General features: G+C 39.8%; 1 protein-coding gene across 1 annotated transcript in view; it reads left to right on the plus strand.

The window, feature by feature from the left end:
• The window catches only part of CSMD2 (CUB and Sushi multiple domains 2), a 611,879-nt gene that overhangs the window by 317,490 nt on the left and 274,378 nt on the right, over positions 1-20,011 (plus strand). Inside the window, exons 6-7 of the mRNA XM_088153370.1 lie at positions 7,896-8,008; positions 12,790-12,867. Of these exons, the coding sequence (XP_088009496.1) occupies positions 7,896-8,008; positions 12,790-12,867 (191 nt within the window). The remainder of the gene's footprint in view (positions 1-7,895; positions 8,009-12,789; positions 12,868-20,011) is intronic.

Consider the following 20,011-nt stretch of genomic DNA (forward strand, 5'->3'; position numbering starts at 1 on the left):
TTTAGAAACCAAGATAGGTTTATTTGGAGAAGTGCTCCTGCTCTTTCTCCCGTGGCTTTTAATCTTGAAGAACAACTCGACCTAATTACTTGTTTCCATTGCAGAGGTCCAGCCCTAGCGGGAATTCTCTCATCCTGCTGGTAAAATAAGATCAGGGTGGGGGGAAGAGAAGATTCTTCCCCATGCTTTATTAAAGAGAACTGCCTAAAATAACATGTTTTCAAATTAAGGGCCAACTCTTCATCCCTTGAGATAATTAGATTGGAAGTTCAGAAGAAAAGTTTAAACGGAGAGAAGAAGCGAGTATGGTGTAAAAAAAAAGGAATGGCGAAGCATTTGTTAAACATTCCTGAAAGCACAAGAGAAGAAGAGTTTTCTCCTGTCTATTCATGATGCAATTTTCATATTTAATGAGCTTTGCAGCATCTCTGTGGAATAACTTTTGCAGGCTTTTTTCGCCAAGATAATTATTTTTCTCAGAAGCAACATGAAGTCTGTATAATATTAAGTCTAAGATATCTTTGTTTCTTTATTTTTAGGGTGTGACGGATCAGTCAGAGTGATTTTCACTTCTCTCAGCTGCCTCTCAGTTTTGGTCCTCTTCCCCATGCATTATTTATTTATTCAAATGCATGTGTTCCTCTGCGCTTCCCCTGAAAAACTGAGGAGGTTTGGTTGGCGGTCCTTATAGCTTGCCTTTTCCCTTGGCACTCCAGGTGTCAGAAATAGCAGCCTCATCCAGGAGGTTGTGCTAAGGGAGAATGACAGCCTAAAGCCACCCATTGAGCCTTGGAGTTGAATGGGAAGTGAATGTCAACTTGGTTCAGGAGCTTACTCACTATACCAGAGTGGAGATAGTTCTCCCCCTTCCCAGTTACAAGAATAAGGTGAAATCATGTGAAAGGCTATCCATTGATTTGGAGTTGAAGTGAGAAGTTGTTTGAAGAATAGATATGGTTGGATGGGAAGGACTGCAAACATGAATGGAAGCAGTTAAAAAGGAGGAAACGTAGGTAGTTGAAGACATGAACTTCTCACATGTGGATTCAAGGTAACGAGATAAGAAAGGAACAAGATGTCCCAAGGGGGCCATATTTTTAGTCATTGGATAGCCCTTTTTGTTGAACAGGTACCTGATATTTGGTGTGGATCATGATTTCTTTTTTCTAACCCACACACAGAGTTGGCAACCAATAAGAAGTAAATGGGGAAGCAGATTGTTGAAACAGGATTTTCACTGAGCTAATTCAGGAGCCAATAAAAGTTTATTGTGAATGTGAACTGCATTGAAAAGGAAATGGAACATGGTGGTAGTGTTTATATATATCCTGTATGTCTATCTTTCATATTTTTATACTTCAGTTCATCACACAGAAATACATGTTAAACAAAAACTCCATTAAAATGTTTCTCCATGTGTGTATATAGAAATATATATTTTCTGCACAATGCTTATTTTTAAATACCTATTCGTGTTTGTATTTCTCTCTCTCTCACTCTCTCTCTTTTGTAAGCTGAGAACTGTGAACTGCATGATAAAATTAAGGAAGTGCAAAATCTAGTTCTGTGCCAATTTACACATTGATCTGGAAAGCGTAGATCAGTTCAATTTGCACCAGATTTCCCACTGGTCAAATTTTTTCAACATCTTTAAGGGTGACTTTATGTCCTTATTGTTATTTTTTTTTCCTGCTTCTCACATCATTAACTTGTCAAGATGGAGTAATAGGCATCTGATGATCACCCATTAACCACATTCAAAAAAAATAATAATAGCAGCAAGAAATCAATAAAATCTTAGACTGTCTTTCAGAATGATGTGTGTTCATACACATAGCTCAGTTCTTACGTGGCCTCTCTCACCAGTAAGACCTCATGAAGAAGTTGTGGCTTCCTTATGCCTGAACCCATCTCTTTTGCTGCTAAAGAAAAGTGTACACTAACTTCTCACTCTGACTTCAGATTCTGAATTTTTAGGGGAGCAAGGTAATTGTGGATCCTTATTCTGAATTAGCACATGTTTTGCAGCTTTGAATGGGATTGTTAATTCCCTGATGTACTCAAAACTTCTTATATTACATTTAAAAAAAGCAAAAAAAAGCTCTACTGACTAGACCACTGTTTCTCAACCTTGGCAGCTTGAAGATGTGTGGACTTCAACTCCCAGAATCCTCCATCCAGCTTTGCTTTCAATTCTGGGAGTTGAAGCCCACACATCTTCAAGCTGCCAAGGTTGAGAAACACTGGACTAGACCCACACATTAAATTGCTGTTTCCATTTGCTGTTTCCATTCCAAGTGTCCTTATTTGTAATTAAGTAACTTCTTATCAGTTGGACATGTAGCAATTATTTGAGTCCTGTGGAAAGCAGATTTGTAGTGGAAAAATGAATAGTTATCTACCAAAAGACCTTGTTTTGTTCTGTGACATCAGTGTTCTCTGTGGTCATATCTGAGTGGTGTCTGTCACTGCTTGAATCTTCCCTCCCATCTCTGTCCTTAGGTGGAATTATTATCTTGACGGTGCTGAATCTGAATCCTTTGACCTGCAGCCAGTAAAATATTTCTACTCACATTGTTTCGAAAGAGTCTGGTAGCACCTTTTCAGATGATCAAACCTTATTAAAAGCCATAAGCTTTTGTGAAATGCAGCTTACTTCATCAGATGCATGGAGTGGTTAAACAGATATAGGATTAAAGTTGGGATAAGTGTGTGCAGTAGTAGGGGTGAGATTTTTGGCTACTATAGACTAACATGACTCTTCTCCTCTACTGACATTGTATCGTTTCTATGTTTATGCACCTGAGTGTAGAGTTTGGTTTTGGCCTGCCTAAAGGTGTATCAGAAATCTCTTAGTAAATATATGAGCTGGATCTGTTTTGGGCTAGTGTCTCATAGAGTGTAATCAAAGTTGGTAAAATCAGATCAATGCAATCCACGTTAAGGTAACAGCCCTTGGATTTAGGATGAAACCAGTACCTTGGACAGCTCCAATAAAGCCGGGCAAAATCCCATTTTAGCACTGAGGATGTGACCTAGCCGGGTAATGAAACATTTGCAAGAAAAGAACCAGGCTCAGAGAACCCCAAGGACTCCACAGACATTCTCCTGTCCTAGGATGACTGTTTTCCCACCAGGAAGCAAAAAACTACGCGGGCTGGCAAAACTGGGAGGGCTGGCTAGGCTCTGAAACTTTGGAAACAGTAGCTTATTTTAATCCCTGTGAAACAACCATCAGGCAAACCAAGAGCAGCAGAAGGTGAGACGCAATTCCCAAGGCGTGGAGGGAAATTATGTAATTTGCTTTGTTTGTAACTTGGTTTCTTCGTCTGTAGAGAGAAAGGGCTCCAGGCTATACATGCACAGAGTGCCTGTCCTGGTATTTCATGTTTCATTCCTGTCCATTCATTACCTCTTTTCATTCATTCGTCATGCATAGCTAAATAAGGAAGCCTGTGACAGTGCAGGGTGAGCAAGCCAGCCAGTGTGATCTAGTGGTTCAAGTATTGGACAAGGACTGCAGAGACCCAGATCTGAATTGAAATTGGAAGTTGACTGGGTAACTTTGGGCCTGTCCCTCTCTCACAGCCCAACCTACCTCACAGAATTGTCGTGGGATAAAAGGAAGGTAGAACTCTATGCAACCACTTTGTCTTCCTGAAGAATTCACAAGATACAAATCTGAACAAGATCATCATGATGATGGCGATGCTAGTAATAATAATAGCAACAGAACAGTGACATCCTTTTCAAAAGGAGAATGTAGGGCATTTCTTTCCATTGCTAACATCTTCACAAACACCCCCTTTTTTATTCTATGCTTCCAAAATACAATTGTTCTTGGAAGGCAAATAGCATACAACTAATGTGATGCTGTCTCTAATAAAATGTCTGAAATGGACTTTGGTTAAAAGTAATTGGATTCTATAATAGCTCTTATCATGTTAATGTTGTTTCAACTGCTCTAGTTAAGGCCATTAATTTTGTTCTCATATATCCCAGTTTTCAAGGGTGTCTATGAATATTAGGTAAACATTGGTTTCTGATAGAATCCAGAATGATTTGTCCAAGACATTTTCCTATTATTGTTAACTCCCCTGTCCAATTATTCCCTGAAATTTAATTTTTGAAAAAGAATAGTATCACATATGTTAATAGGAAAGCTTCTTATTTAATTGGATTCATAAATAGGAGTTAATGCCGTACAGTGCTTAGAAATTCCCACTGCCATTTCAGGGCTCCCAAATTGATCCATGACAAATGTTTGGTTGAGTTTTTATGGCCTCTCTGATGAGATTTTATTAGATTGTATTTTATTTGCACGCTTGCTCAAGAAAGATGTGCCCTCTGTTCTCAGAATAACCAACTTTAAAAGCAGTGCTGCTCTGGAGCAGTTCGTTCTGATGTTCATGGCCTGAATTTCTTCCCACGCTATACATATAAAAGCCTTTGTTGGTCTAGATCAGTGATTCTCAACCTTTTTGAAGCTACTGCCCCCCTAAGGAGCGGAAAATTTTTCAACGCCCCCCTTTGTGAAAATCCTGTAATTTAGGGTATGGGGAGGGGGGGGGGAGTTACTGAATTATAAAAGGCAAAAATTTTAAGTAATTTTTTTCAGTAGACTTACACACCAAATTTGTTCGATTTAACTCGATACTTTTGCCCTGGAAGGTAATTGCATTCCTTTTATTAAAATTAAAATGACTAATGCAAAAAAAAAATGCTTAAATGCTCTTTTATGTAAATACGTTTATTTCAAAATGCTGTAAATACGTTTATCTTTTTGATGCTCGTTTTTTAAATTTTTAAATTTTTTAAATTTTTTAAATTTTATTAATTTTATTTTTTTTGCAAATGCTTTTTTAATGTTTAAAAATTCTTTATTCTTAATTAGATAATTAAAAAAACAGCCAAAAATATGCTAAAATTTTTTTTGATGATAGTCCACAGTCCTGGGTAGAGGCGATTGATGTTACTTTGAAGCCAAAATTCTGTGAGACGATCACCATTCTGGAAGCTGGCTTTCAAAGTTTCATTAGTTTCTCAAAATTAATAATTCACGACCACGATAAAGAACTAATAAGCGCACTTACCTAGCCGACTGGCCAAATAAACAATGAAAGTAAATCAAAACTGAGGGGAAAAAACAGAAATGAAGCGAACGAAAAGCAACTCAAGAAACACGGGTCAAATCAAGCATTCATATTGAAAGGACGCTCAACGCACGCGCTGCGATTAATCGCGCGGGAAGACAGCTGATGCATGCGCTGTGCTGGTTGGGATCGGAGAAGAATCGTAGTGTCGAGTTCTTCAAGGTCAGCCTACCTAGAATACAAATTCGTCTCACCATTCTTAGAAGGGCGTGAGGGCAGCCATCGCGTAAGTTCGTTTTATTTCTGGTACAAATGGTGTAAACCGGATAATCGATTTAATAAATTTTGGGGGGAGTTTTAAAATTAAGTTCGAATGCCAAAACATGCTCATCGCCCCTCTACCGCCCAAAACATGCCCACCGCCCCCCTACCACCCAAAACAAGTTCACCGCCCCTTAGCATCCTCCCACCGCCCCCCGGAGGGTGGTACCACCCCCGTTGAGAACCAATGCTCTAGATGTATATCAGAATGTAATATTGTTCCTGACAAAGTAGTAAGGATTCTTTACCACGGAAGAAGCCAATCCTTGAAAGACTTAATGTGAAAGGTGACAGCATTCTGGGGATGGCCCTTCTGCATTTTTTTCCCCTAGACCTTGACGACTCTAGAATTTTTAAGTAGTTTAAAATGGTAGATTATTGTGTAGTTCTTTATTTGTGTAATGTTTTTATTGTTATGAGGCACTCCATATTTATGCCCAGCAGAAATATATATGTATTCAGTATCAATAGAGGCGAATATGTGTAGCTCAGGGTTGAACTGTGGAGTCCGTGGGGTTCTCTGAGCTTGGTTCTTTTCTTGCAAACGTTTCATTACCTGGCTAGGTAGCATCTTCAGTGCTAAAATGGGATGGGGTTTGCTCTCTGTTTATGTGCTGTGGCCTGCTTTGCCAGTGCTGGTAAGGGTGGGGGTTTTGTTTCGCTCCTCTGGTAGTTCTTTGATTGGCATATGTTTGCTGCTTGATTGTGTGCCTGGTGGCAACCTTTGCTTATCTGGGTGATGATTGCTGGTGAGGCGATCTTCTGGTCTTTTGTCTCTTTTGAATAGTATATAGATGCTGTTAGTCTCTATGTGTCTGTTAATTGCTGCCTTGTCTGAATTCTTCCAAGAATTCTCTTGCATATTTGGATTTAGCTTGGTCTAAAACGCTGACAGTTTCCCAGTTAAAACTGTGGTTGAGTCTGTCCATGTGCTGTGAGATTCAGGAATTTTCATCCTGTCTTCTGACTGCTAGTTGGTGCTCATGGATGCGCTCTGCTAGTCTTCTGCCTGTCCGTCCTACGTAGTGTTGGTTACAGTCCTTACACTGTATGTTGTAGATGACTCCTGTTTTTTCTTCTTGGGCTACTGGGTCTTCTGGTTTACTTAGGGTATTTTGGAGTGATTTTGTTGATTTGTGTGCCACAGAGATGCCATGTGGTTGTAATAGTTGTTGGTGGTTTCTGAGACGGTTCTGATGCATGCCAATGTGATCCTTTTCATAGCTAGTGTAGGTTGTGTGGTAGTAGGTTGAGTGGTCAAGCACTTTTTGATAAAATTACATGGATATCCATTTTGTTGGAAGATGTTGTATAGGTGGTCTTTTTCCTTTCTCTGCTGTTCTGGGTTACTGCAATGCGTTTGTGCTCGCTTGAATAATGTTCTTACACAGCGACTCTTGTGGGAGGTGTATTAAATATCATTTGCAGGAAAACATCAGGGTGGGGGTGATTAATTAGATTAAATTGTGTTAAATATTTTACTAAGGTGATAAAACAACAAATTTACGGAACTGTTTGCCCTTCAGTCTTCTTAGCTGCTTTTTACTCTTAGAAAGAGTGACAAATTCTTTTCTTGGATGAATCTATGAAGTATAAAGTATAAATAATGGGGCACCAGTAATATTTTTTCTGGGATCCCTTTTACAGTTAAGGTATCTAGTGTTACTAATGTTAATCTAATCGAGAGCCAGTTTGGTGTAATGGTTAAGGCCCCAGGCTAGAAACCAGGAGACGATGAGTTCTAGTCCTGCCTTAGGCACAAAGCCTGCTGGGTGACCTTGGGCCAGTCACTTTCTCTCAGCCCTAGGAAGCAGGCAATGGCAAACCACTTCTGAAAAACCTTGCCAAGAAACTGCAGGGGCTAGGCCAGGCAGTCACCACAATCAACACTAACTTGAAGGCACACGAACGCACATGTAATGTTCAGGTTTTGCTTACAAAAGCCCAGAGCTCAGCTCAACTGGATATACCATGGTTTCCAGATAGTTTGGGAAAAAAGGGAGATCATTGTGGACTTCTAGGAAGTATTACATACCCTTTTCTCTTCCTTTGCTGTTGCCAACCATCATTTCTTCCCAGAATGTCCTTTGCTGGTATGACTAGATAACAGGGGCCACCTTCTAATGAGTAAAATAATTGTCTCTGGCAACAGCAAACTATAAAGAATTTAATTTCTCTGCCTTTCAAGTGAGCAGGCAGTTTTGTGATGAAGCACTAATCTGGCCACAGAAATTAGATCTGCATAAAAATCACCATTGGGTTTAATTTTTTTTTTTTTTTTACTGTAAGTCTATGCGTGTGTTGCAAGATTTGTCTGTGGGTAAATAAGGGGCTGCAGAAACCAGTTTGATTTTGATCTGGAGGGCATTTGAAACATGGTTACAGTAGGAGTTCCTTATGCATCTTCCCAGAAGAGATTTTGTTTTTTTAATGTCTTCGGCTGTTCTGGTTATTTATTTATTTTTTCTTTCCTTTTTGCAGGTTTACGGGAACAAACCTCCCTGCTCCTGTAATCAGCAGCAAAAACTGGCTTCGTCTTCACTTTATGTCAGATGGCAACCACCGACAAAAGGGCTTCAATGCACAATACCAAGGTAAGTTGGACCCAAAACGGAGTTCTTGCCCAGAGACGACTGCCAAGAACTTCACCAGACACGAGAAACCTTTTGGAGCAAAGATCCTTTATTGATGTGCAGCAGTAAAGGGGATACCTCTGTGGAAAGAGGCTCCCCGAACATAAAGAAATCAGAGTTTTTATACATTTTGCTTTAAGGAGGTATAACATTTAGAGATTAATAATTGTTCAGGAAGTTCTTCATCCCCTTAACTGGGATTCCCTTTTGATCTCTTCTGTGCTGTGGACCCATCCCCTTATCTTTTGTCTTCTCAGGAGATGTTTACTACAGGTGAATAGCGATCGAATGGAATTATGAAGGCCAGGCTCAGGGAGATAAACATTTTCTTAGCTCACCAGAACCGCGTCGGAGGAACAAGAGGATGAGACTGGCACCTCCCTGAGGAATTCACACTGTTGTGGCTGGAGGACTTTGGGAGCTGGGGTTTTAGTCTGGGAAGATTCTTGCTAGAGGTTGTAGCTAATAAACATAGCTGGACTGAATTGGCATTGTCTCTTGGAGTTCCTTGGGCTAGGCCTGACATCAATCTTCCCAGACTCAAACCCCAGCTCCCAAAGTCCTCCAGCCACAACAGAGTGAATTCCTCAGGGAGGTGCCATCTCATCCTCTTGTTCCTCCCATGCAGTTCTGGCGAGCTAAGAAAATGTTTATCTCCCTGAGCCTGGCCTTCATAATTCCATTCCCTCACATGAATACATTTAATAGCTTACTAAGGTCAGATATAGGCTAACTGTGAAGGGTCAGCTATGGGTGAATACAACCTTGCCCTGAGAAGGATCACTAAGTTCGGCTATAGGTTAATAGGGAAAGATTAACTATAGATAAAACCTAGGCAAGGATTTAATCCTTGCTGTCCTGCAAGAATCACAGGGACAATACATTTCCATTCCACGCTCCTCACTCACTTCTAATGCTGCCCCTTTCAAAATCTGTTTCAACTAGAATAATTCCTAAAATGGATTGCAAAAGTTCATTGCGATTTTCTGTTGCCTTTTATTTATTTGTTTGTTTGTTTGTTTGTTTGTTTATTTTTCCTTCTCTATGTTTCTGGTGTGCGTGGACTAAAATATTGGGAAAAACTGTGCAAATGTAATTATGACAAATTACTATGTCATAGTTCTCACCCAGTCGGTGTGGTTGGTGACTTAATAATATAGAAAAACTGCATGCATTTTCCCCTCATATAATTGAAAGGTGGGATATAAATAATAATTTGTATCCATCCTTCCTAATTCTCACATTATATATGTAAGTTTTGGAGCAAGAACTGCATTTCAAAACTTGGAGAAGTGTGTGGTTAAAAAAAAAAATCATATTCCAATCCATACATTAGTTTGGATAGTATACATTTTGTTGGTTTCCTTAAAAATACTCATTAAATACATTTTTCCCCCATCCTATTTCTAACACTGTACCAGAATTCCTCCTGTGCTGTGTTTTATTACTGCATTCTTAAAAAGTGATTAAATCAGTTTGGCAGGCATAGACACATAAGACATTTTGATACAGCCAGTATATAATTGCACCAAGTTCACTTTCTTCTAGGCCTGTGTCAGAGAATACATAATACTGGCAACGTGGGAGAAAATGAAGGACCCATCAGCCAACCGATATCAAATAACAATACCAAAGAAAAGAGACTTAACAGAGTGTCCAAACTATTGTACAATACCTTTAGCTTGACATGCTAGCAAAATAATGCTTAGGGTCATCCAATGCAGATTAGAGTCCTACATGGAAAGGAAGGGTTTTTTTTGTTTTTTTTAGATTTTTTAATCCTGCCTTCCCTATTTTTATAAATAACTCAAAGCAGTGAACATACCTGAAGGGCAGGTTGCAGACCCCACCGGTCAAGGAATTCCGATTGGTGGGGTCTAGGCAGAGGGCCTTTTCTGCTGTGGCTCCCACCCTATGGAACATCTTCCTCCCGAGGTCCGGTGTGCCCCCTCCCTCTTGGCCTTCAGGAAAGGGGTTAAATCCTGGCTCTGCCAGAAGGCCTAGGGGCCAGATGGGGGCTCGCATCTGTGGAGGTGGCTGGTGGGGTGATGGGTTTGTTTCCCCCCCCCCCAGCATCTTGAAGATTTTAAGGCTAAAAATTACGGGGGGGGGGGGGTAAAAGGGGTTTTTTAGGATTTTTAATGTATGTTTTTATTTTTAATTATTTATGGATTTTAGCCATTGTTGGAGGGATTGGTGTTTTTTCCTTTTTTGTTATTGTGAGCTGCCCGGAGTCACCCGTTGGGGGAGATGGGCGGGATACAAGTTTAACAATAAATAAAATAAATAAAAATACCTAATCTTCCTTCCTCCTCCTGTTTTCCCCACAACAACAACCCTGTGAGGTAAGTTGGGCTGAGAGAGAGGGACTGGCCCAAAGTCACCCAGCCGGCTCAAGGTGGATTCAGAAAAGGCTGATGCGTGCTGTATCATTGAGAAAGACAAAGAAGTCCACAAAGAAGTCCATATATGCTTGATTATGGAAAGGCCTTTGTCATCCATGTTAAGCTGAACCAGTTGGTCTCAAAGATCCCTTCCAAACCTTACATTGTATGGTTTGAAACTCCCCATTCTCATTAAATCCTGTGTCAATTTTTTCCCCCACTACTTTTTCCCCACTGAAGTCTGTGGTTCAGTAAACAGCAGTGTGTTAGGAAATGTAAACTTCTGAAATAACTCTTGGCCATATATTTATTTTGAGCTGATTCCTTAAATTGGTTTGAAGAAAAATGCTGTTCCATCCAGCGTCATCTACAGGTGCAGGGCAGGGACCGATGTCAGAGGGATGAAAGCAGCATCACAGCACGAGCCTCACCAATTTGTGCCTATGTTCCAATTTGCCAGCCTTTGCATGTGTGCTGAAAATGGGCAGAGATTGTGGCATGATGCCATCTGTCTTTCTGACGAAAGCAACAAGATCCTAGTGACGCTGCTGGCTTCACCTGATTTCAAATACTGAATCATACTTGCGGGAGGACCCCACTATGTGCAGAGTCTAGGCTGGTGTTTCTCAATCTTGGCAGCTTTCAAAGGTATGGACTTCAACTCCCAGAATTCCCTAGCCAGCATGTGAGCTGGGGAATTCTGGGAGTTGAAGTCCACCTATTTTAAAGTTGCCAAGGTTGAGAAACACTGACCTAGGACAATTGCCCCACTTTTCCCTAAGTCCCTTAGTGTGCAAACAGGTACATCCTCTCCCCCCCCCCCCAAAACTCAGGAGAAAGATATTAACAATATATAATTAAATCAGAGTTAGTTTTTATTCATGCTCACTTTTTCATATTCTTGCCCATTCTATGGAAGGCAGTTCCTGTTGTGCCTCTTACAAGGATGAGTGTGGCTGTTACCCAGAATGACATTTTGCACACCCCTGGTGTTACTTTGTCCTGTTGAGTACAAACCTTTATATGCATTAATTCAGTCAATGTTCTCACCTCCCCCCTCTCACAGTAGTAAAGGCAATCGGGTTAGGAACTTTATGAATCATCTTTCGCATTTAATATGTTGAGCTGTTGAGTCATAATTTTTCAACTGAGCATTGCCTTATAGGTAGGATGTTGCTGAGTTAAAAAAAGGAGAGGGAAATCAGTCATGATTACTGCTGTGCTATTAAAAATACACCTGCTTGAATCATGCCTTTAAAAAAAAGATGAAAAAAATAATGTGAAGTAAAGATTAATGCTGTAATTTCCTCTCTGATTAAGGCAAATGTCAAAGGCTTGTAATCCAGTGATCTTGGTAAACAGCCTTTTTTTTCCCCACAGACATAATAGTCTAAGTGTTTGCTTTAAAATATAAGTTTCCAAGGAGTTGAAGTACCAGAGAATATAAGAGATTAAGAACAAATGTCTTGTTATTTTTTGAAAGACATCTGATTATTTTAAAGGCATTACTTATGCTTAAGAAAGACAGGTAACAGATAAAACAGGTGTTTGAAAAAGCAGCAACAGAGGTTAAAATACATGAGGGTTTTATTCTTTATTTTTCCACTTTCTACTCAAATCACCTTTCCAAACGTTTCATAAAGCCTCGGTTGGGGGGGTGTTTCAGCCCTTAAGCTTCATTTTGTGATCCTGTGGGATGATTTGGGTGCCTTTCCCCCAAATCACCCCTCATTCCCTAAGACTGCTAAATTTCATAATATTGGACTGAGTCCACTCAAAGATCCCACTGCAATTCCAATAGGAATATCAAAATCTCACGAGAGCTCATGTGAGTTTCAGTGGCTTCTTGTGTGTGAATCTCTCAGAGATTTCAACATTTTGGCACTTCTTAGTTAATTTATGGGGGATTGCACCTGTTTGATGAAACGATGGGCACCGTGGTGTCAGCGGTAAAAGAAAACTACTAGAACTGTGTCTTCCCCTGGTGTGTACATTGATGCGTGCGTGAGAGAGAAAAAAGAAAGAGAAATAATTTATTGTGCTTTGATTTTCAATATTTAAATACGTTATATATTCTGGAATGGCGTATCAAGGATGATGTCTCACTCTGCACCTTTTCATGTTTAATTGGGAATTTCCATGGTTGATTTGTTCGCAAGTGATTTGTTGGTGTTGTTTGGAGAGATGGGAAACGGGTCAATGAATGCAAAGAAAAACACGAGAATTCTCCCAGTGCTTTGTTTCCTTTGCAAATTTAATTTGATTTTCCAGGTAGCCTTAGAATAGGTCCAGTGAAATATCTGCTTTCCTTGTGGCCTCCCTTTTGCTGAATCCTCTTCTCTCGCATTCCCTTTGCAGTCAAAAAGCAAATGGAGATTAAGTCCCGGGGAGTGAAATTGATGCCAAGTAAAGACATGAACCAGAAGACATCTGTGTGTAAGTTTCAACCACCATTGCATGTTGAGTGAGACCTAGCACCTTGAACATCCCATATGACTTTCCAGCAATCTCCAGAATGAGGCCACTCTTTTTCCAAATGGTAATGCTTGTTCTCCCCTCCTACCCTGCATTATTGCCTCACCTCCTCCTTTTAGTGCTCGGTTTGCAAACACATACTAACTCTGTAAAGGATGCCTGGCGGGGAGGGGTGCGTGCATGCCCGTGCGTGCGCGCAGTGGAACGGACCACGTGCTGCATAGATTGTTAGGAGTCCTTTTCAGGACTGCAGGGATCTTGATTCCTCAATTATATGTCATCTACTCTATTAAGTAATTCAGATGGAAACAAATACATATTTGACCAACACAAATGTAAGAAAGCTTGGGTCAACTGTGCCAAAACAACAAAGGAAAACCGTAATCTAAGATATGGTCAATTATTTTTTCCTTTTCCGGTATTGAATTTCATTGTGCCTATCTACCGCACATTGTCTTAACGAAGAAGTAATAGCTTGGATAAAAAGACGTTCTGGGAGATATATGTGTGTACACAAACACACACAGATAGACGCATGCCTCTGGGGTCGCCTGCCATTGGTAATTCTGCATTTGGGAACAACACTGGGGTGCTTGATAGATAGGCAGAGAGACAGAGTGGATTGTTTGTTTCCACTGAGTTCTTCCATTGCTTTTGGGCATTCCAGAAATGGTGTGTGTGTGTGTGTGTGTGTGTGTGTAAAGGTGTGTTGTTTTGTTTCAGAAATCTATTTTTTCTTAGGGACCAGATTTCAAAGTGGGACAGTCATCAGAGGAGGAACCCCACCCTAGAACTGGGCAAGGAGGAAGGGTACAGGAATGGAGCTGAACTTTGTTCTCTCTTTGAGGATACAGAGAGCGAAAGAGAAGACATCTGTTTGCAGGAGTGGTAGAGGCCCTGAGTGGCATTTAGGAAGGAGCAGGAACATCTGTAGGCCAAGTTCTGATGAAGCATCAGTTACCCTTTCCTCCTTCTCACAACTTCACTGCTTCAGCCTGATTTCTACGCAGCTACACAGAAAGGCTGTTCAAGGCACAGGCTCTATCCTGTACATACCTAATTTCCTAAGTAACTTTTGGGAGCATATTTCTCACAAACACTGGCTACTACTGTGTTTTTACTTTAGGGGTAGAGAACACTGACATCTTTCAAAAATGGGAGAAGGCTCGCTCCTGTTCCACAGGCTCACGGAAAGTGGACATTCAGGTTCTTCATTCCACCTTGGTTCTTCATGTCAGAGATGAAGAGACAGTAGAAAAAAAGAAGTGTGTCTTTACTGCTCTTCCAAATGATCACTTCTGCTCCATTGCTCAGCCTGTTGTTATACAAATTAGCTGTAGATGGCCTGATAATAGAAAAGGTGTAGAGTGATGAGTTTTCAACTCTTAATATTTTCACTATAGGGATATTTAAAGAGCTTAAGGGCTGTTCTTAATGTGAAGACATTTTAAAAGATCTTCGCAAGATGGTAGGATATTTCACAACTCAGATTGTTATATCTAATTTTTTTCTTCCCCTTAATTTTAAACCTACCGTGGTCTACCCAGTCTATTACAAAGTGGTTTGTTAGCTATTCCAAACAGAAACCTGTGTGGATCACAGAGCCCTGGCAAGATTGAGAAATGGAAAGGAGAGTTTGATGTGCATTTAACCACATTGAGGACTTGTGGCAGAATAAGTTGGCACGTCCCTTACTTCAACTCAAGTTTCTCTCTAGCAGCATTTCAGAAAAGGAGAGGTTCCTCTTGACCTGTTGGTCACACTTGATTTTCTATGTCCTGAACTCCCATACCTCATAAAAGAGACTTAAACACATTACAAACTGAACACATTAGTGGGCCATTTTGCAGTAAAGCAGCTCTCCAGTCAAACTATGAGCTTCATATGTTCAATATTCATAAGGGTGCCATGACTCTTCCCTTCCTGCTAGAATTTCCAAAGTATCAAGTGGGTATTTCTAAGGTAATGTAAAAACAGAGAAAAACAATATCATGTAGTTGTTCATAATCCTCCCGGTCAGCTGGGGTGTGTGTATGTGCAAGCGTTTGTGGGTGAGTGCATGTTTGGTATTGTTGTACTAGCCACCAAAATGCCAAACATGTCCTTCCCAGAGAAATATAGATGTAGAGGCCGATACCTCTCCTTCAACATGCTTTTGCATTGACAGATGACATTTCTGGGAATGGTCACAAGGTTCATATAGCAAATTGTGGACCCACCGCCGCTTTTGGGCCAAATTCACTCATATGCAGCCTCTTTGCCATAGCTCCTGTTGAATGCTATTCTGTTACAGTGAATTTAAGCCCTGAATTTTGCAGTAAATATATGAATTGTGTAGCATATGGAGATGAACAAAGCAGTTGGTCTCAGTTTTGGTCAGATTCTTTTTTCTTCCCAGTGATAGATTTATCCCTTGCCCTCCATTCCTGCATCAGGTTCCCCTCACCCCCCATTCTGGGAAAGGGTAGGGAGGGAGACCCAAAATGAAAAACATTGACACAAAATATTGTAGATATTTCGGTGCTACAATTCAGATGGATGGATGGATGGATGGATGGATGGATGGATGGATGGATGGATGATAGGGGGGGGGCGTGCTTTTTCTAGCATACATACTTTTTGCAAGTGACTCTCCATAAAATAAAGTGCATGCTAGTTTATACGTAGCTTCAAAAAATTCAGCAAGTTTGCACACAGATTCAGACCACATATATCTCTATCCCATCTCTAATGACATGTTCCACAGCCCCTTTGTGTTCAACATTGTCATGTTTCTGTTGCATCTTGGTACGGCTGAACTGTTGAATCCAGATGTTGAATCAGCAGAAGATCTTCTCCAGCTGGCATCCTTCATAATGCAGCCACAAAGGTTGCCCTTGATAAGGGAGCTTGTTTTAATTATATATAAAAGATGTTTGATATGCATCAGTCTCTTTGGACACAACTTACAAGAAAGCATGGTATCCTTGTTTCATTATGTCACTGGTAGGCTGAGCAAGCAAGTCCGTGTTTGCTGGAAGTGTGAGAAACTCTGATTTCTAGAAAGGATCCTTGAGAAGCAGTTACGAATAAAGGGTATTGGGAGACTTGAAACCAGTACTTTCTCCTCCTACAGAAATGGCAGACACCTGATTCCCACTATTTCTGGGGCAGAAAGTAAGTGTTGAAATGTTTGCTCTGATCCAGCTGGCAGCCTGCAATTTTTCTGAGGTCATATTTGATTATATTATTACGTCTACCAATATTTCCAGATTGGTGCTGAGAATAAAAGCACCAAATTAAGTCTTGAAGCCTCATGTGCTGATGCAAATCATACTTGTGATTTGACCTATATTACAGATGAGTAATGGCCGTGCTATTTTTGTTTGCATTAAATCCACAGAGAAGGGTTTTGTCTGTTTGTTTCTGTGATTGAACTTCTGAAAATTAATAATATAAGCTTAGTAAAAGATACGACGTTTGGTTGACAGAAACTTTGCATGCATTATCACTGGACAAAAATTGATGTTCAGTTATCATTTGATTTCCTAGATACTGCTTTTGAAAGGCAACTTTAACAGATGATTTGAAAAAACTCAAGGACTGAAGAATTGTAATCAATTGTTTTAGAACTTGCTTGCCAGCTGGGAATATGTTAAAACCAGTGGAAATGCTTTGCTGGCATATTTAGATTAGGATAAATTTGTTTGAGATGACATCTCAGCCATTTCTCAAACGTGATTTGTTTCTGAACCACTGCAGACGGTTTCTAGACCAGATTGGTTTAAGTTATAACAGTCCTGCATGCTGGCTTATGACACTGAAGAAACGAAACAAATGCTTTGCAAGCTTATTGCTATTTTCTTAGTAGTTGAAAAATTTCGATTAATAGAAGCTGACAAGCGAAGACGGAATATATAAACAACCAGGCTTTGTTTTTGGAAGTTTAGAAAATGGCATACCTCGCCTTTTGCCACCTAGCAAATCATAACTTTTTTCCCAAGCCAATGGAATGTTGAAAAGAAATTATATAAAAGGGGTCAGGACTCTGGGCATTCATCTGTCTGTCCATCAACATAATAATTCTCTGAAAAGTAATCAGGAACAGACTGAATGTGATGCAGAGAAGCCAGCAAAAGAAAGATTACATTTCAAAATGGTCTGGATCAAAAAGATGCAGTGTGGGGAAAATCCTGAAAACATTCACCAATATATTATTATTGGGTAGCAACTCGAAATGTTGGCAACTGCTCCATTGTAAGCCTCCTCCCTCTTCATCGCATGACCCAGACTGGAGCATTGCAGCCCACCAATGCAGACCATTGCAGCCCCGTGCACGCAGTCATGCATGCACACACAGGCACGCACAGATACAATATGTCATTTAATTGCACAGAAAATTATACAGATGCCTCCGATGCCACTGCTGGGAAAGAATGTTGTTCCTTAGAAAATGACATACCTTTTATCCCCAACAAGTCATTTTTAAAACAGCAGAAATTGATCAAGTAAGATGGCATTGTGGATTTGCAGCTGCTGAGGACAAGGATTCTAAATCCCCTGGCATTAGTCCTATTAGATATGTGATCATTCCTGTGATATCATACGAAGTTTCATTTCAGACAGAGCAAAAGATCAGGATATGTTGAACATAGAGGACCCAGATTCATGTGTATTCTCCTCCTCCTTCCTTCACAAGAAAATAAAGGAAATGTAAAACACCTGGTCACAGTTTGCAATAAGCTATAATTTCATATGAATCTGGGAAATGCCGTATTGATGCTGGTTAATATATTGTGTTTCCTCCACCAGGAGGAGGAAAACCTGAGTCTGTGTTGTAATAACGCTAACTGAGCATTAGCCTAAAGCTTGCAAATGTCTACTGGAAGCAATTTTTTTAGGTAAGATGCAGCTGATTAGACTGTTGTGGTACCTGCAAGAACTTCCAGGATGACAAATGCTGCCTAATAAAATTCTATGTTCAGTGGGATCCTTTTTCTGTAAAGGAATGACATTTTTTTTCTTGGAGCTACTGAATCGCCTTGGTTATGATGCCTGTTTTCAGTAGACAGGACATGTACAAGTCTTGGGTAGGGGAGGAATCAATTCATTTTTGCCCCTTCCTTCCTTCCTTCCTTCCTTCCTTCCTTCCTTCCTTCCTTCCTTCCTTCCTTCCTTCCTTCCTTCCTTCCTTCCTTCCTTCCTTCCTTCCTTCCTTCCTTCCTTCCTTCCTTTCTTTCTTTCTTTCTTTCTTTCTTTCTTTCTTTCTTTCTTTCTTTCTTTCTTTCTTTCTTTCTTTCTTTCTTTCTTTCTTTCTTAGAAAGGGCAGTTCCATATGGTCTCATGTATTCTGGGCAGAGAATGTCAAACTCAAAAGAGTCACTTTCAGAAGAAATGTGGGCATTGGGTCACCATTAAAATTGTACTCCAAACCCTTCCTTCCATTCTGTGGGATTTCTCATCCTCTGTATGTATGTGTGAATTGATTTAGCATGCTGTGAATAATCTCCAAGTTCTTTCAGAGAGGGGAGTCTTACCTGAAGTATAGGAAATGGCAGAATATTATTGTTGGTTTTTATTTTGCTTTTTTAACATATATATATATATATATGTTTTACTTTGGAAAGTAAAATACTTTGGAATGGTCACAAGTTTTCTACATTCTCCCACATATTTCATAGACAGTGTGAGAGTGTCTATTGTGGTGATGCTACACTTAGTCTGAATCTGCTTATTTTGGTAGTATTAATTGTGTTTCTATATGGTTCTGTATCTTGTCTTGGTAGGATTAATTCTACAAGTCCTGTAATTCTTTTTTTTTTTTTTTAAGGGTGAATACAAAGCTTTGCTATACTTCATCAAGGAAACTGTCTTGTTTCTGGGCAGAAATATTCTGTTTGTTAGTAACTTGTCCCTTTGACTTTTCAAAGTGTTTTGCTGTATCTCTGCCAGACATTTAAAAAGCAAGAATGTCGGTAATAATAATGGGTCAAAGGCAATCTGTTTAAAATGAGATTTATTTTCTTTTAGATGAAAATGCTGCCTCTCCAAACAATGAGGAACTTATTTATCTTTTAGTTGAATTAAAAAAAAAATCTGAAATAGCCTCCATAAAAAAACCAGATCAATGAAACTTCTTTTATGAAGTTTATGTGTGGTGGGAAGGTAGTTGGCAAAGGTTTGTGTGGTATCTGAAGTAAATTATTGCATCAGACAATGAAACCTTAATTAGTTGCATTTAAATGCAAGTACAAATTTGTATTGCTTATTTAAGTTTTTCTAAGAGGAATAAATGAATAACTAAATAAAAGCACTCTTGCTTCTAAAGACCCTTTCTCCTTGATATCCACATAATCTTATCTGGAGGGCCAACTTAACAGACCTGTTCTTTAAATACCTCTTCATTCATCTGGTACTCCGTCATACTGAACAACTGTTTTCCCAAGCCTTTCTCTTTAATGAATATGGGGGTCAATTATTTTCTTGTACCATTGTGTCATTCATTGTACCAGTACATCTTTGCGAGCGTTGCCAGCAAGAATTTTCAAATTATATCTACCATGAAGGAGGGAGACGATATCAAACATAATAAAAGCACAGCTTATTTTTGGTGGGATTTGGGTTAGTGAGGATCCGCAGTCGGATATGTTGTGGGCGAAGCCTGCTGACATCCATCTAGTAGGGGTGTCAACTTTGCAGACCATACACCTTATATGCAGCAAGAAAATGTGGTTTTAAAAACTACCTGGATCAGTAGAATTTGGGCTGCCTGGTGACCCTCCTTCTGTACATCCTCTCTACTAGATGGGAGACCGATGTTTTCCTTCTTTTGCTTCTTAGTGATGAACTCTAGAAATTCTCCCTAATATGCTATTTCCCCAAACAAGAGGTGTTGTGATTGTTGCAACTGCATTTAACATGCTTTTAAAAAAAAAAATACAAAGAACCAGCATAGGAAAGGACTGATAATTATGATGATGGCAGCAAGTTTCAACCAAGTTTGCATCCCTTTGCTTCTCTGTTTATTCTCTGAAGTTAGCATTGGCATTGGGAGGACATTTCCAAAAAATGGAAGTTCAAGGGAGGTGGATTAATTTCATCTCATGTGCATAAAGTAGCTTCAGAA

This window comes from Python bivittatus, unplaced genomic scaffold, assembly GCF_059951505.1.
Source record: "Python bivittatus isolate LINGU-HERP-01145 unplaced genomic scaffold, Pbiv_v1 ctg000040_np1212, whole genome shotgun sequence".
Taxonomy (NCBI): domain Eukaryota; kingdom Metazoa; phylum Chordata; class Lepidosauria; order Squamata; family Pythonidae; genus Python; species Python bivittatus.